The sequence below is a fragment of the Boleophthalmus pectinirostris genome, unplaced genomic scaffold (assembly GCF_026225935.1).
Source record: "Boleophthalmus pectinirostris isolate CB_2022bp ecotype Guang Dong unplaced genomic scaffold, ASM2622593v1 HiC_scaffold_20, whole genome shotgun sequence".
Classification (NCBI taxonomy): domain Eukaryota; kingdom Metazoa; phylum Chordata; class Actinopteri; order Gobiiformes; family Gobiidae; genus Boleophthalmus; species Boleophthalmus pectinirostris.
In genome coordinates, this window is record NW_026571153.1 from 12,247,994 (window position 1) to 12,266,884 (window position 18,891).

The following is an 18,891-nucleotide window of genomic DNA, read 5'->3' on the forward strand; positions in this document are numbered from 1 at the left end:
CACGATATTTTTGTGAGAGCTTTGATGATACGATATCACGATATTTCGGTTATTGTTACATCCCTATTCGATGTTAGTTCTAGCACTGATTAGTATTTGATATTCTGTACTTTTGACAACCCTATTCCGCACCCGCTTCTCCTTTTGGTATTGCAAAGGCGGTGAAGGTCGTGGTTTGTGAATCATGTTTTGAGTGATGCGCTTGGGCTGCACTGAAAGATACAGAATCGCCTGCCATCTGTAGATTAGGTTTCTTGTCAGATCGGGTTTGCCTTGGTTTAAATGTCACCTTGTTGTCAGGATTAGTGCGGCTCCGAAATCCTTACTATAAAACATTTAGTATATTTACTCTTATGTTTGACTGTATCCTACGTACAAATAATACAACCTAAGTACTGGAACAAACTACCGGCTCAGGAAATTAGTCAAGGAATAGTAAAAAAGTAATTCACTGATAATTTGATACTGATAAGTGGAAACCCAACTCAGTAAATAATGCACACAGTTACATATTTTTAAAGCATAGGCTACAAAAATGAGAAAAACGAAATCATATCTGAAGGAGCGATGCAAGAAACATAAATATTACAATCATTTAATGCTACTACTTAAAGCGGACCTATTATGCAAAATTGACTTTTCAGAGCTTTTACTCATGTTATAGTTATTTCCTCTTCTCATTTACCCTCTCGAAGTTGTGTTTGGAGTGATTTGTGCATGTTCGAGCAATCTTGCACATCAACCCAGTTTTCACCGCCACCAGCATACTCCCACTGCTCTGTACTTACTTTATTTTCTTAAGCAGTGATACGCGTAGGATTCAGCAGAGTTGAGTAGTTGTTTTGGTACAAATGGAAAAAAAAAACCCTCTGCTAGTGTGATGCAGCTATCCATAGGAGTTGCGGCAACTTTACAGCTCGTTGGTCTAATGATGTTTACAGCATAGGTCTCCAGGAAGAAGTTAAGGTCAATTAAATACAATCAATCAATTAACCTGCCCATTGATGACAGGTGGAAATTAGCACTGGTGCTACAACCTGGTACAAAGCATCTCTCCTGTTAAGGTTAATGTATATTGTGCACTGTCCCTGTCTCAATAAATAAATAAATTGTGACACTGGACACCACAGGTTTCTAGCACAGAAGTCAGTGGATTTGTTTCATTTATTAGGATGAATATTTCCATTTTAAATGAGCAAATTACAACATAATGATCCATGGGTGTCATAGATTATAACTACTGTATATTGCGGTCTCAAGCACAATATGTTCTTTATACTTTTACTCAAGTGAGAATACTTTTATACTCTAAATTATCTTACTTAACTAGGCATAAGATATGGTTTTAGATAACTACTCTGAGAATTATAATTTTATTTTAAAGGGACAGTCTGTTATTTTGGACATGAGACCTCATTTCCTAGTGAGTCTTGGAGACGTGTGGAGACACTTTTTAAAATATTCCATCCAGTCCTTGTATTTACAAAGGTTGCTGGTGCTAGGCTAGTGCATGTCAATGGCCATAGTTATCCTGCTGCTAAAAACAGTCTTACCCACTCCACAAAACACCCGAAACAAAACAGTTATAATCCCAGATTGTTGACGTGAATGTCTGTGTTGATAGAATCATTTTAGAAGTAAAACCAACCTTGGATTTATGTCTGAGCAGCAGCAGCAAGTTCTTCCTGATAGAAAGCTTGGCCGCGGCGGACTGATATCACCTAGCGCCTATCTTACCTGCAAAGTTAAATTCCGCTGCTCCTGAGAAAATAGTCCCTCAACATAGGACAGTTCATGCGATGCAAGGTTAGTTTTATTTCAAACATTATTCTGTCATCACAGACATTTACATCGACAATTTGGCGTAATAATAGATTTGCTTCGAGTGTTTTGTGGAGTGGGTAAGACTGTTTTTAGTGGCAGGATATCTATGGCCATTAACATGCACTAGCCTAGCACCAGTGACCTCTGCAAATACAAGGACTGGATGGAATATTTTAAAAAATGTCTCCACACGTCTCCAACACTCTGGCTCACTAGGAAATGAGGCCCTATGTCCAAAAGTCCAGACTGTCCCTTTAATTTACTCAAACAAATGTAATTGTATCTGGTACTGTGAATTATTTTTGCATCATGAGTTAGTTTTGTAAGGACCAAGAAATCCCCTCAGTATTTTTTATTTTTTAAACTTGACTACTTTCTCACATGCATAACTACTCCATAAAAAAGAACAATTATGGTTGAAGGGTTGCCGTTGCTTCTAACCAGCCTGCATAGTGATCCTCCATTATTATTATGTTTTATATTAAGTTATTATTCAAAATCAGTCACCATACAAAACAAATTTCCGTCTGACATTTTCTCTTGCAAATTTCAAATTTCCCTAATCCTTAAATCCACTACAAATACAATGTACTTAAATCATTAGTTTGCATAATTCTTGTGAGCTTTCCTTTCTCCACTTCAGAACCCAGTGTTTAACTTGTGCACACTGTAAACACTCTGACATGTTATTGTACATTTAGTATGCCATATATTCCACGACTTTCTTACAACGCCTAAAGCCAAGCCCAAATGACTTGAGTGTTTTTTTTTTTTTTTTGCTTGCCTCTCTCCAATTGCACATTTAGTTTGACAAGCACTCTGCCAAATGAGAAACAAGAGCCCCGCTGTTTGGCACAAATTAAATCTTCAAGTTTGGCTTTCGGGATCTTTTGGATGTTAGTAAGATATTTTTAACGCTTGACTCCGTTCATTACTTAATGCATTTTACGCCTTTAAGTGGTCCTGCTCCATCAGACTGAAGTTGTGTTAAAGGAGCAGCATTGAACATAATAAAACGCTGATTAATGTTGAACTGAGGTTTTAAAAAGTGCAACACATTTTGTGGTGGCAAGGTGTTCAAGGCCACTTTTTATGCTCTGTTTTATGGTATATGGATGTGCACTTCTCTACCACCTATATGCTCTATTTATTTATTTAAAAAGATATGAAAAGGTATTTAACTAACACATAAAACAAGAAAAAGTATATTGGCCAAGCCTATAGGGAATGTACTTTTCATAGCAAGGCTGTCTGGAGTTTGATTTCCTGACAGTTTTTGCATGTTTTACCTGTGAGTATCTTCAGAGTGTGCCCTTTTCTTCCCATCAACCCAAAATATGCAGAAAGCTGTACCTCCAGCGAGACATTTATGGCAAAAATTTTGGCTCAAAATTGCATAATAACATCATTTTTTGTTTGTTTAATTTCTGTTTGTACTGTAGCTGCACTCATAAAACAGAAAAAGTGAGACTAATAGACTATTCAAATAATTCAGCATTTTAATAATCATCTAACTTAATCTGGTTTTATCTCAAAGCAAGACGCCTTATTAAACCAAAATGGGAAAGAAATAATAATTTGTGATTTCCATCTACAGTGTGCTTTATTTGTAAATCTTATCAAGACTCTAGAAGACTTCAGTCAGCGTATTTTTTAATTGAAACAAAAAATAATCATGGCTGACTAGTTGATTACAAAAACAATTGAAGATGTTCTTTAATTCTCGCAACATTGAGCCTGTTCAAAACCAAAGGAATATGCAGTAATTTTCAGACGTGGTTAAAGTAGTCAAAATTGGACTCAAGTAAGAATAAAATTACTTCAGAGTAATATTAATCAAGTAGTACAAAGTAGTGAAATTACTCAAATGAGAGTAAAAAACTATTTGGGAAAACTACTACTCAGATAAGAGTAACTTCAGGAGTAACTGTCAGGACATAATGTATTTTCCACACTATAGGGCGCTCTGGATTATAAGGCACACCGTTATTGAATGATCTATTTTCAAACTTTTTTCACAAATAAACCGCACCGGACATTAAACGAAACACAGCAGTTAAACGGATCAGTCGGACTTTGTTTGGTGCGTTCACGGTGACTCTGGGCTTTGTTCAGTTGTGGCGTGTAGGGAGGGTGCTGTCTGGGACCGCTGGATTGTTGGCGTGTTCACAGTGACTCAGTTGTGTCTAGAAGTGGCACATTGCACTCGCTTTTTCAGTTTGTTCCTTGTTCCGTTCCTCGTCGGCGTAGAGTGATGAGTGTGGCTGCGGGTGTTTTTCGCTGCGTAGTTGTTGTCTGCTCCGTGTGTGTTTGCGTGCGCTGCAGGTGGTGCGGCTTTATTGTTTACTGAAGTCGTGCTGGGACACCTGAGTGGATTCGTGTAGAAGACGCTCTGGGTTGTGGAGTGCGCAGTCGTTTTTTGATGGGGTTGGAGGCTTATGAGCGCTCCCAGTGCTGCGGAAAATACGGTAACATCTTTCACACATTTATAATTTGAAGGATTGTGGGTGTGAAGAGTAACCAAAACTTTTACTCAAGTAAGAGTACTGCTACTTCAATAAAAATGTACTCAAGGATAGGTTGGGTATCATTAAGAAGTTGCTGATATGACACATACCTCGATACATAGACCACGATAAGATACATATCTCGATACAGTGCAGTTTTGATTTGATACAGTTCAATAAAAATAAATTGTGGCTGTGATACTAAAAGTCTTTGTTAAACCACTTCTTTTGCAAAGTTAATATGAAACACATATTTTAATACTCAAAACAGTGAAAATGTCAAATGTGTTGCATAAATGAGTTTCCTTCCACTAAACAAACAACAAAATTGTAGCGCTGTAACAAAATAATTGAGTAAAATACACCAAAACATACTCTTGGCAATATATCGATACAGCAGCCTGCAATATCGACACTGTATCATCAAATTAAACGATACGATATATCAATATTTCAATATTTTTGCACACCCTTACTCAAGGAGATGTAAAAGTATGCTGCTAGAACGTACTCTTAAAATTTCTTTAAAAAGTTACTCAGGTAAATGTAACTGAGTAGTGCTCACTGCTTTTCGTGTTTTAAAAAGTGCAGAACAGTTTGCCTGTAAATTTTGTACAATGAAGGATGTCGTGTATAAAAAAGTAGCTCTATTTCTTGACTGAAGGCCAGCTGATGGTTCGTGAACGCACCTCTCCCCCTCTCTCCTTTTGTAACGTCTGTGCTTTGATTGGCAGATCTGGGGTAGCCGCCGTACCCCCAGCGTGCCCCCTGCCTCCATCAGCGCGTTTCCGTTGATATGGCAAGGTTGTACCCCACAAGCTCATCTCAACAAAACCTCCCAATGTGAACTCCTCCTCTGCGTTCAAGGTGTAAAGGGGAGAGGAAAAAAAAAAAAAAACAGAACAGGGCACATTTTTAAATCAAATTACACAAGAGAAGCTGAGGATAGCGGTTCATTGGTCGGGCTTGAGTAGATATTGGTATTCTGCAGCTAATTGAAAACAAATCGGTATTCAATAAAATGTTCTATTCAGGTGGAGGGCGATTATCTTTGTGTTGATTGTACCTTTAACAATGTCGAAAGTGCTTTGCATAGCGTTAAATGTGCTTAAACGTATTGACTATGCATCGAATTTGAACTGTTTGTCTAATTGCAATCCTTTACACTATTATTTACTGAACGCACACCTACAAAATAACAGCTTTCAATACTGAAGAGGGGGGATTTTACTTCTGTGGGGTATTAACTACTAACGCACAAATTATTTAGGTCATCGTTTTACTTTTTATTGTTTTGAAAAATGCTGTATTCTTCAAAAACAACGTATAAACATATTTTATGAGTTTAGCGTTTTCATATTTGTTGCTCTGAGTCTCACCTCCCTTTACTCTCCCTGCGCTAAGTCACGCCCCCTTCAGAGTGCTATCAACACATTCAGTGTGCGTTCCGCTGGTGAAACTACTGCACGCAGCATCAGGTTTGTCAAGGTGTTGTGTACACTTTTGTATCATGCTTTTTTTTTGGTCTATTTATGGAGAATTGTCGTGTGGGTGGATGGATGACATAGGCTTGTAAGGAAGGTTGCATGGATAATGTCTAAAACCTCTTCAGGCGTGTTTTTGATGAGAGAACAAACTTTATAACATGGTACAACACTTAAAAAAATGCGTAATACCTCCTCTTTAAAGAATAGTCCCACAGAAGTACAAAGTATTTAGCAGGTGTGCCAAAACAGCATGTTACAATGATCACATGTAGGCTACGGATTAAACAAAAGTAAAGCAACAACTGCGATGGTACATGTTGATGGAACGGCTGAGTGGTGAGTTACTTTGCCTAGAATGTTCCACCATATGACATAAGCTTATCTGTTACCATGGAGATAAGCAGGTGACTCCACCAGAACCATTCAGATGAGTTGATGTTTGTGGTATGGTTTATGAAGCTTAATATTGGAGAATTGACCATAACACCTCGCCTTGTAGGATTGTTAGAAGTGGGACCAAGTCATTGTTTTGCAAGTCTCAAGTAAGTCTCGAGTCAACTCCCAAGTCAAATACATGCAGGTCCAAGTCGAGTCTCGAGTCACTGGCCCATAAGTCCAAGTTAAGGCCAAGTCGTCTACTTTGAGCTTCAAGTCATTTCAAGTCTTTAATCCAAAGTACCAAATATATCTTTGATTTTTGTAATTTATATGAATTTTAAGCTAAACAGTACTTAAAGTCTTTATATTTATATACGAGTATTTATATAAGACCTGTAGAAATGCAAATTTTCCTTTTTAAATGTCTTGTCAAGATCTTTGTGCGCATCATTACAATCAGAATAGAAAGTCTTCTCAAGTTCTTCTCAAGCTCAAGTCCAAGTCAAGTCCAAGTCATCGAGCTTCAAGTCCAAGCTGAGTCCCAAGTCTTGGTCTATTTTGTCCAATCAAGTCTCAAGTCTTGAAAATAGTGACTCAAGTCTGACTCGAGTCCAAGTCCCATTCTCTGAGGATTGTCACATTAATATATTTTTAAACTTCACTTCTACGTACATAACACTTTTTTCAATATAATAGAATTTTCAACGCAAAATAAATAATTACCTAATAATGCTTTCTTTAATATTACCATATAGGTGTATAGTCAAACGAGTATCTGGTATTTTGTATCAGTTAGTATCTGAGTATCAATTTATTTTATAACCCTACATTGTACCAGGAATAGCCAGGTGGTCATAATGATATACCAGACTGATGTATAATTCACTCAGAGAGGAATTCTGACACACAATTGTGAATCCTGACTCTTATCGCTCCCCAAAAATACTTTACCCAAGCATTTATTGTTGTTTCTGCCGTGGAGGTGGCAGAAGTTAGTTGACATAAACAGCATCTTGTTCCTCTTCAAAATGGAGTCCATAAATCACTGGTGCGCTGGAGGTGCCTAAGCGCGCGGCGTGCCCCAGAAAGGTAGCCATCCCTATCGGAACCGAGCAGAATCCATCTCTGCTGCTCCACAGTCTCACAGGAGGGAGGGGCCACCAGCACACGCATGTATACACACACACATACTTATACACATACACAGGCAACTATGCACTCACGCATATATACGTATACACAAGGGCTGGGTATCATTAAGAAGTTGATACATACCTCGATACATAGGCCACGATACGATACATATCTCGATACAGTGCAGTTTTGGTTTGATAAGATATATTTCTAATCAATTTGATATGGTTCAATAAAAAATGATGGCTGTGCTACTACAAATCTTTGTTAAGCCACTTCCTGTGCAAAGTTAATGCGAAACACTCAAATTTTAATCATCAAAACAGTGAATATGTCAAATGTGTTACATAAAGGAGTTTCTTTCTACTAAACAAGCAACAAAACTGTGGCACTGTAACAAAATAATTTAGTAAAATATACCAAAAAATTGTCTTGGCGATTTATCGATACAGTATCATCACATTAAACGATTTTTGCATATACATACACATTTTTGAGGAAATTACATTGACTTGCATACATTTCTGGAGACTGATCTTAAGTATACTCTAACTGTTACCCTCATAGAGATGTTATTGTTTTGCCTGGAATGTTCCACAGTATGGCATTAAACACTTTTATCCATTGACACAAACAGCTGACATCTCCAGGGCAGATTACAGGTCAGATCTGTGGAAAGGTTGTCCTGCTCACTGTGCCTACTTACAATGTCTGAAAATATCTGTACAAGTTTAATGCCTTATTTGGAACATTACACATATTAGGGCTGCTCGATCATGGAAAAAATCATTATCACGATTATTTTGGTCAATATTGAAATCACGATTATTCAAACGGTAATTTTTTAGTTACATGATGCATTTATTCAGCATTTCTCTCTCACAAAAAACACTTTGTTATTGATAATTTATGCAAAACTTTCAAATTGAAAATAAGTATAGGCTACAAATATGAACCTTAGAGCAGTTTTGCGATGTATAAAACATAAAAATCAATTAAACATACTTTGAACATGAAATAAGGCATAGAAAAACATAAATATATCCAAAATAAACTATATATCCAGCTGTTCTACAATCTCTACATCTAAAAAATAAAATAAATTAACTTAAATACACTAAATCCTTTCAACTCGATTGTATGAGTTTGGAGATCGTTTGATACACAAATCGAAATCACAATCAAAATTCGATTAATTGCACAGCTTTAATACATATGTATAAAAGCAATGGAGACAAGCAGAAATGTTACATCAAGTTCTTTTAGCCTAAACTCCAACCATGGCCTATTTTAATCCAAATCTGAACTTCAACATCTTCGTACTTTTGATCTAATAATAAAGGATTTACGTCACGGAAACCTGATTTCTGTCCCCACAGGAGAGCCAGGTCCCCTTAATTTGAGTGTATTCAGATTTTAGCCCCACAATGTCGCGCATACTCGCTCATGAAAGAGACAGCAGCACTTTCATATTAATTGGTCTATTACTGAGAGCGATGATAGTTTATGGTCGCCTGTCAAAAGCTTCCGTTTTTGCTATGACAACGTCTCGGCGTGATTTAAATATTATATTGTGCTCTTCTTTTCTTTTTATAAGTGCGTTTGCCTTTTGGAATAATAATGTGGAAGAAAAAATGATTTGAAAGGAGTGACAGAGAGAGAGATAGAGAGAGAGAACCGCTTGTCTTTTTGTATCTGAATTCTTGGAAGATTACATATAATTTATCAATATTTGTCAGTGTGAGTGACAGGTGACTTTGATTGCTCTAGATACGGTCCACATAGGGTCTATATAAGAAACAACAAAGTGGTCATTGTGGGTGGTCTCAACAAGGGAAGTGCTGCTCAGTGCAATATACACATCACTTCCAATAATCCTATAGAAGTACATAGTTTTGTATTATACCTATTGGCATAATCTGTGGTCTTATATTATCTTAACTACTTACAGGAAGTTTGTAGATTCATGGAAAATATGCTTTTGTATCAAATGAACCTCACGACACACAACTGCCACTGTCTCTTCTCTTCTCTATTTCTTCATTTGAATGTAGTATTTGCAGAATTCAATGTACTATAGTTATCTAAACACTGCAGCAGTGGTGGTTCTGTCGTAGCTCAGAACTGTGCAGTGCTGTTGTGTCCTTGGGCGAGGCACTTCATAGCACGTAAACATTGTTTCAGTGTCCAAAAAGAATGGAAATGTATTGGAATATTAATGCAATTACATTTGATTCTACGCAGTCCATTGTATCATTAAAGGGACACTAAACACCAAAATCACGTTTTATTCTACTGATTAGCTGCGTACATGGGTTTAAAATAGAAATGTATACCTATCCCTGGTCTTATTTTGCCATTTTATTGCATATTTGTTCAAAAAAAAATCTGACTTTTGGGTCAAAGGCGTATCTGTAATGGTCTCTTTAGGATCAGCTACGGCCAGTACATTTAAATTTTTTGGGTTACGTGAGGAGCCCCTTTCAGCCCCGACCCTACCTGGCACCGCCGGTCACTGCGATGTCCCGCCATGTCTGGAGAAAAGGGAAACGGCGTGATCCGAGCACAAATGTTCGCTCTCTTTCAAAGTCTGGAGAGCACATGTTGGATTGTTGTGGCTGTCAGTCGGCTGTCAATCATCGCTCCAGTGCCCGTCCCACACCCGCTCCCCCAAACCCGCCGGGCACTGCCCACTCTGAAGGATTTTCCACATTTTACTTAGGGGCGGAGTAAAGCTTCGGGAGGGGGTTTAGTGGCTCTTTAACAGTATTATTGCAGGATTAATGCCTTGGTAATACTTTTGCTAGTTTCACAGAGTTTAAGTTTCTGTTCTGTTCTAGTCCTGGTTTTGTCCTTGTCCAGTCTTGGTTTAGTCCTGATTTAGTTCCAGGTTTAATCCCAGTTAAATTGTGGTCTGGTCTTGGTTTAGTCCTGGTTTTAGTTCCAGTTTTGATTTGGTGATTGTGTGAATGGACACTATATGCTTAACAGATGTGTACAAAATTGCTGTACAGACTATATATACAAAACCCGTCTTTACTGTACTGAACTAGGAAAAAAAAAAGTAACCATCTGAGTTCCATATTTAACCAATGCAAAACTGTGATAAAATAAAAAACATATTTACTCTGGTGTATTCCAGGCACAACTCCGGGATCTGCAGCAGGTAGCAGAAGACCTCCAGATCAAATTAGAAGAACACAGGAGGAAGAAGAACGAGGCTGAGCAAACACTGAAGGCTCTGCAGTCCAGTGATGGTAAGTGCCCCGCCATCTTTAAGGAGGGACTAGGTAACTTTTTTTGGTGTATTTTGGGGTCAGCAACTTTGACAGCATGACATTAAAACAATTTAAAACTACCTTGAATAAACAGGCATTCTTATAGTGAGCAGGGGTTGCATTTCCACAGCTCTGACCTGTAATGTGATCTTGTTTCCTCATCTGCTTGTCTTCATGAGGATGGATAAGTGTAATTCCATACTGTAGACCAGTGATTCTCAAACCTTTCTCACCATGTACTACCTGAGTGCCACCGTATCTAAACCAGGTCTAAAACGGAACTATTAAAATCTAAATTCAGGCTAAATCCAGAATACACTTTTGCTACATTAGTTCTAAACAAGAACCAACCAAGCGGCAAAAATTATGGATTCAATTGATGCTTTGCAGTGACGTCTCGCTGGGGGTGTTCTACAAGTATCCCTGGTGCAACACATGAAAAATACAAAATAGATTCAAACAACACATTTTCAGGAGCCTGTGATCAATGCAAGTGTTCAAAGTCCTACTTAGGTGTTTGATTTTCAACAAAAAGGTGAGAGTGACTAAGTGAAAATCTGTTGGATAATTCTAGTTAGCTTGTAATTGTAATGTTATTTGAGAGAGACTTGTTTAACAGCACGAATTAGCTCACCTGTAGTTCCTGCTAAGTCACCTCTTTCTGGTCAGATTGTGTTACAATAAAACTCAAATTAATGTTCTGTACTTATGGCGCGTTCGTTTATCTATCTGACTTGGAGGTCCGAGGACGTTGCCTAGCGACCCACACTGACACGCCCCATTTCCTCGAGCAGCTCAACCTCGGAACTGCCTCCTTTAATGTGATGATACAGTATCGATATCAGGGACTGCTATATCGATATATCACCGAGAGTATTTTTTGATATATTTTACTAAATTATTTTGTTACAGCGCTACAGTTTTGTTGCTTCAGTGGAAAGACACTTGTTTATGCAACACATTTGACATTTTCACTGTTTTGATGATTAAAATCGGCGTGTTTCATATGAACTTTGCACAAGAAGTGGTTTAACAAAGACTTTTAGTACCACAGCCACGATTTAGCCATTATTTTTTTATTGAACCGAATCAAATTGATTTGACATCATATCAAACCGAAAGTGCACTGTATCGAGATATGTATCGTATCATGGCCTTTGTATGGAGGTATGTATCGCATCAGCAGCTTCTTAATGATACCCAGCCCTACTCGTATTACTGAACTACCTTACTGAGTTTGTATTACTGCAATACCTCACTTTGTCCGTATCACTGCCTGTGGGTTTGGTAGTCGATGTCGCACATGTTTTTAGCCCATTTCCTGGTTGCTAACATGCCAAAATGATCTACTATCGTACGACACCAACGCTTTCACTTCACTAATACTGAATTATACTATTTATACTGAATTCTTCTTCCTCGAAGTTGTGTAGTTGAAGCACATACTTATCTTGGAGCGCCTGGTACTCGGCCAGTGTTAAAGCAACAACAGCTTTTTGTTTAGCGTCCATGTTTTTCTCCAAGTCGGACACATGAAACATAATAAAACGAAGTGTGGACTTGACGTTTAATCCGTGATCCGAGTGGGATATGCATGGATAAACAAACGCAGTATCACTTGGTAAAAAACACGACATTTCCATGGAGACAATCAGGTGACGAACCCTCCACTAGATAAATTACACTGTGCACTTTTAACCCTGAGAAGATCCCCTCCATGTGCAACCATCGCTCTCCTTTATGTGATTCGTGGAGTTTAGCCTATACTGTTAGGTCACCGACATTGCCACCACAGGGCACCTCTCATTTCATTTCTGCAAAGTCGTAGTAAATTGACTTCAGTACCTCGGGTTAAAAGGACAAGAAGACGAATGGCACAGCATTAGAAAAAGCTGCGAGGTTTAAATACATGTGATTTTAATAGTGCAAGCGGGTGCATAGGTTTCCATGGTTTTCTAATTATTTTTTTGTTTTCGTAAATCTTGATCATATTTTTACATCTGTCAAGTGGCAATTAGTAGGAAGAAAGTTGTAAAGAAATATACAACGTTACAACAGTTTAAACCTTCAATTAACAAAAGAAATGTGTTATATATATATATTTTTTTATTATAATCACTCTTATCAAAACTATTGTGTAACAAGTATTGGCTTGGTATTGGTTACACTATAGTTGCTAGGTTACAGTTATCAAATTACCTCTTGCCCTGCTCAAATCTGCTGCCCGTGTCTAACCGGAAAGTAAAATTATAATATGTTAAGTGTTTTAGTGAAAGAGTACTCTAATATAGTAGTTCTATGCACTTTAAATGACCAGAAACGGAACAACACCCTTTTTTTCCAGGTCTTGCTTCTTCTTCTCTCTTTCCCTTCTCCTCTTCACACTTAAAGTTATGACTAAGGGGGAAAATTCCCTTATCGCCCAGAGCATGCGGAGCTTTGGCATTTAAGCAACGTTCAAACTCTCAAATGTGGATGTACAGGAGGTTGTGCGGCAGGATAAGGCAGAGGCACAGTCAGTTTTTGCACAGCGGTTGAGGAGGATTTAGTAAATGAAACATGCTATATGCAGCTTTTAAGACTGAATTGGCACGCATGGACTGCTCTGTATTACCTATATGCAAATTACTTTCTGTGTTTAAGACGTTCAGAGTTGGCAAAAACAACTCCTCGATATCTATAACCATTTTTTGAAAGCTTTCTTTTCTCTTGTTATGTGTTTATGACAGTAATTAGCAAGATATTCTGTGTAGCAAAGACATCTGTTGTAATGAGCTAGTAAAGGAACATATAGTTTTATTATTTACTATGGTAATATTTATAATACTGCATTTATTAAATAGTTGTTTTTTTTATTAAGGACAACAGAATATAACATTTAACAAAATAACATAATCAACATTTAACAAATTACAATAATCAACATAAAACAAAACACAAAAACATACAGCAACACCCACAACAAATACAAAATGATAAATAATTTAAAAAAGCCTGCACCGATTTTCCCCGACCACACACCCACACAAATTTGGTTAAATAAAACAAAAGTAATGTGGTAGTGCAACATAAACACACATTACGTTGATTTATTTTGGCCAGTTTATCATTGAAATTCCTTTTCTCTCTTCTTTCTTTCTTTCTTTCTTTCCTTCTTCCTTTTTTTTTTTTTTTTTTTTTTTTTTAATAGTTTAGATGTAGTCTTTTGGGGATTTTTAAATTTTTTTTGGTTGAGCTTCATCTGGTCAGATCTCAGAAGCTAAGGGAGGCTGGACCTGGTTAGTCTTTGGATGGGTGACCACCGGTAATTGTGAACGGACTGTAAAATGAACCACTAAGGTATAGCTATTTGGAAAGCGCTCTGCATATTTTTTTTTTATATATATTTTTTGCTTTTTCCATATCTCCAAATGTTCTACCTCTATGTGAGAGCAACTGGTGGAAGACTGGACTTTCTGACCATATGTAAACCCTACTTAGTTATTCAATGATTTATTGAAAATACAGTGTTAAAGTCTGGTTCAGCAATAGCTCACTTCCACAAAACCCAACTTCCAATTGAATGTTTTATACTTGTACGTTCACAGTAGGGGTAGGAAGAAGTTTTGTTTCCGTAAAATATGTTGATATATGCGAATGAGGTGGCTTCCCAGACTGGATTTTGCTATAGCCTGGGGAAGAATGGAAAGATCTTTGTGAGAATTGATGTGGGTAACTTGTACTTGCTCATCCTCGTGGCATGAATCTGATTTAATGCCATCTGGCCACATACAGTAGATATTATGCAAAGCTGCAGGGTCCCTTTACACGCGCTTTCCGTCAAATTTGGGGGATATATTTTGGCTACTTCTTAAACAGATGACCACCTCATTATTTCTGTGGAAGCCAGTTGTTGCACTACTGAGCCAAATTTGAACAGTTTTAACTCCACAAAAAAAGGAAGCCAAGTGAGGGTTTGTAGTTTTTGAATGTTTTTTAAGTAGGTATTCCAGCTGAAAACCTGCGATCTTAGAAGGATGTCTAGTTGTGTACGAGGAACTCACTGGAATCTGGTTAAAATTTATTTTTGTATCTGACTTTTATTGTCTTAAAAACATGAAAGACAGAACTAGTTTCTTCTAAATGGTTTGTACTGGTCCAAAATGATTCCTAACTCACTTTATCCTTTCCGAGCAATCCAATATTTGAGTGCTTTCAAAAGCTTGTCTAGACCAGAGTGGAGTTTTGGTGAGACAGAAAGTCAGTTTGTTATCTGTTGTTTTTGTTTTAGGGTTCCATTTTGTAAATTGGTGATACGGTTTTTTGTTTTGTTTTTTGCCCTGGAAAAAATAAAATAAAATCCACAAAAAAAATGATCTACAATTTTACTGCAACTTGGCAAATATCAGTTAAGGGTGACAGCAGTAGTGTTGGATACCAGTATTGGCTGGAACAAATCCTTATTGACACTCAGGTCACTAAAAATACTTTCTGACTTATTTGCAGAGATTGCATCATCCTCAACCTTTGACCATTTCTAAACTGGGATCCATGATGGACACCCTAAATCCTCGGTAATTAACGTCAGCTTGGATCCAAACTTAGCCGCGGTTTTGATCGGAGAAAGGTCATGACAATATGGTGTGAGGAGCATCCATCTTTCCTTTCCTGCTGCGCCGAGTGACCTTTAGCGCCCCCTACAGTGCTGAGGCCGTATCTTTGAGCTCCATTACTCCACATATTCGCACCATCAGTTTTCATTTCGTGTGCCGCGTTGGCATGTCCGGTCCATGTTGGTGATCCATCTGGTGTCTTTTATTATGCTCTTCTAATAACGCTGATGGCATGTGGGTTGTGCATCTGCAGGGTATTCAATTACTTAAAGACAAGGCAATCTCAGCCAGTCCCATTTCTTTAACAATTGCCTATAGCCTTATGTTGCGATATTTTAATGATTATGATAACGTAAAATGCAGTTAAAGGCCCTCCCTGTTTCCAATTGTTCGTTTTCAAACAAAAATAGAGGCACTGCTCGCTGGAGTTACGCCAAATTAAACGCTCTTTCACATGCAAATTAGTGGTGAAGCCAATCCCCATGTTAAAGTATATAACATGTTGATTTCATTATATTTGTGTCATTTATCCTCCTCACAGTAACACGTAAAAGAGAAAGTTTAGCAGTACATGTTTACCAGATGTGCATAAGTTTGGAAATGGTTAATGAGTTAAGAATGTTGAGTCGGGAGCAACAGTCTGCCGTGATTGCTCATTAGAAGTAGCCTGATTCATCAGCTAGTTATACTTCGTAGAAGCTGTCTGACCTCGCAGCATTAGGATTTGTTCGCTTGACAGTAGGTAGGTACTTTTTTTCATTTAACCAATCGCTGCTATCTGGTCGTGACGTATGTAATGTGCTGCTAACAGGGCTAACTGGTATATTAAGCTTTTCCCAAATCCCGTAGGAAGAAGGGCAATAACATCTTTCCCCTTGAGAAAATTCACAAAACATTCTCTTTGTTCCGGCTTTAAATCCTCGATCTTGGGAATTGTTGCCAACACAGAATGTATGGCTCTTCACTGATTGGCTGGTGCCTGAACTTCCACTTCTGAGGTTTTTGCGAATCGTCAAGTGTATTCCGATTCCTGACCTAGACGCTGGAGAGAAATTAAATTGGGCGGAGGCACTGGGTGGCACCAGGGTTGTTAAATGTTATGGTTAAGGTTAAGGCAAAAGAAATGGTTAAGGCTTATTTTGGGAACAGGATTGTATGAAGATAAGGAAAATTGTTAAGTTTAAGATTAAGAAAACATTTTGCCGGTAACATGTAACAAGCAGAAGTAACTTTAAAAAACTTGTCTCAACTTATACCATAAAATAAACCAAAACAGTCCAGGGCTGCGTGATAACTTCCGCCACTCCAGATCCAACTTCCCAACACAAACCATTGGAAATCTCATCTCAGAGTTTGTTAGCTTGTAGCTCAGATGACAGTTTTACACACCAATTATGATTTAAAATAAAACGCTAACAGTTTTAAACACTCTTCAGCGACTTTTGGCGAGGCTTTGAGCGCACATAAATGTCATTGACGGGTTTATACCAGTCAACACCCTCCCTCTTGATTGTATATGATTTGTCATTTCTGCAGGCTAATCCTAATGGTTATAAGAAAAAAAAAACAGGGTAGCCTAATCTTATCCTGTGTTCTGAAATCTGGATTTGACAGGGTCGCCCTTCCACAGCACTGCAGTGTAATTTGGCCTGGTGAAACAAGGGCAAAGCGAGCACATCTCCATAGAAACAAGCAGATGGACTCTCCAACATAAAAGTTATGAAGTGCACCTTAAATAGCCTTTCTTTAATTGGTGTTTTTAAAATCTTATTTTCAATTATGGGCAATTATACATGTTCTTTTTGAAAGTGTGTTGCGTAAAACCTCACAAACATTAAAATATAACATAGACGTAGCTATTTTCATGTCAAACATCATATAATTTTCTTGTCCAGACCTGTCGACTGAACATCAAACCCAAGACCAACCACAGGGACAGATTTTTGAAAGCAAATCACTTTTTCTTTGTCAACAAAACCTGATACAGTATTTCTTTACATGTGTGGTAATCTGTTTAAGATAAAAATGTGCGTGTCACAGCTAACTTTTTCATAACTGAAATCTTTAAAAGTACAGGATATTTTGACACAGCCCTATTTCCAACCATAACCTGCTCCAGCCTTATAAACACATTTGAGCACTGGCCCATTTAAACTTATAAAACTCCAACAGTGAATCCCATAGACAAGCCACATCACAATTAAAGATACACTCTGTAATTTTTCTGGTGGAGTATCCATGGAGATGACATTGCTTTGTTTGTAATGTTTCACAATATGTCATTAAACGTATCCATTATGCATTTATCCAATTACAATTCTTTTTATTAGTTAAAAACTTGCTCCTGACTGTCTCTCCACAGATCTAACCTATTACTTGGCCTTGTGCTGTCTGTTGCCCTCTTATAGTATACATTTAATGCCAAACTGTGGAACATTTCAGGGAAACAACCAGGCTGCAAGACCCTCCACCAGCAAAGTTAAACAGCGCACCTTTAAATATAGCAAATGCTGTATTTTCCTCCCTCTGTTGTTATACTCCTATACTGTTTTTCACACTTTATGGCTCGTCAATAGCATCCGTCAAACCCCAAATGAAAATCTGTTGGAACAAGTAGCTGAGGCGGCAAAGGGGAATGTTACAGCGTATGCCTTTACCGGTGCTGTCAATCAAACCAGTCTCTAGGGTCTACAGCGCTCTTATTGTGAGCTTAGAAGTATACGGTATCAAATATATTACTGTTCTTCTTATAGCTTACAAAATGCATACATATATTCAACAATATTTTAATGTCTGATCTAAAGTCATTTATTTTTGATTCATTTACATTTTGCCGACATATGCGGAAATCCACTAGTATAGCAAATCCCAGAGGAAAAACAAAAGCATTTTCTCTTCTAATGCTACAAGCTTTGAGTTCACGACGCGGTCTCGCTGTAATGAATTTGATATGATCACATCACATCAAGAAGAAGTGAGTTTTTTTCCCCGTTTTTCTTAAGATGTTGTCCCCGTTCGCGAAGCTACAGGGGCTGCGAGTTCACAGGCAGTTTGTGGGGATTTCCTCAAGTTCATTCGCTAATCCAGCAGTTGACCTGATTTCTCCATTGGACTGCGTCTCCAGTTGTCTCCCAGTGAGGCGTGCTGTACAAAATGTGTGCGTTTAGGCAGAAATGAAATGCATCAGGGTGGGTTGTATCACTAAACTCCAGATTTTCGTCCAAAGAATATGTTTGAATGATGGATGGAAGTGAGAAATTAAAAGTAGGTACGATAGGAACGATTGAGAAAAAACATCAAATTGCAGTTTTTCTGACAAGTGTACGATTAGATTGATACTTTGCAGCGGATGTCTTCAATGTTCCTTGGGGGTGTGATGCTAACTGAAGGTTCTATTCAGTCTGAAGCTTTGTTATGCATCTTAGACTTTAATCTGAGCTTTGTTTTAACAAAACCTGACCAAAAAGAGCTGACTTAAATGAAACAACAACAAGTGAGATTATCTGTACTGTTCAACAAGTCCCTCTCAAATAATCTTACACTCACAAGTAGGGGTGTGCAAAAATATCAGAATATCGATATATCATATCGTTTAATGTGATGATACTGTATCGATATCATGGGCAGTTGTATCGATATATCGCCAAGAGTATTTTTTGGTATATTTTATTCGATTATCTTCAATCCATCA

At 37.8% G+C, this 18,891-nt stretch overlaps 1 protein-coding gene across 1 annotated transcript in view; it reads left to right on the forward strand.

Annotated features, from left to right (window-relative positions):
* The window catches only part of LOC110159334 (glucosidase 2 subunit beta-like), a 384,952-nt gene that overhangs the window by 8,824 nt on the left and 357,237 nt on the right, over positions 1 to 18,891 (forward strand). Inside the window, 1 exon segment of the mRNA XM_020923884.2 lies at positions 10,473 to 10,587. Coding sequence (XP_020779543.2) covers positions 10,473 to 10,587 — 115 coding nt within the window.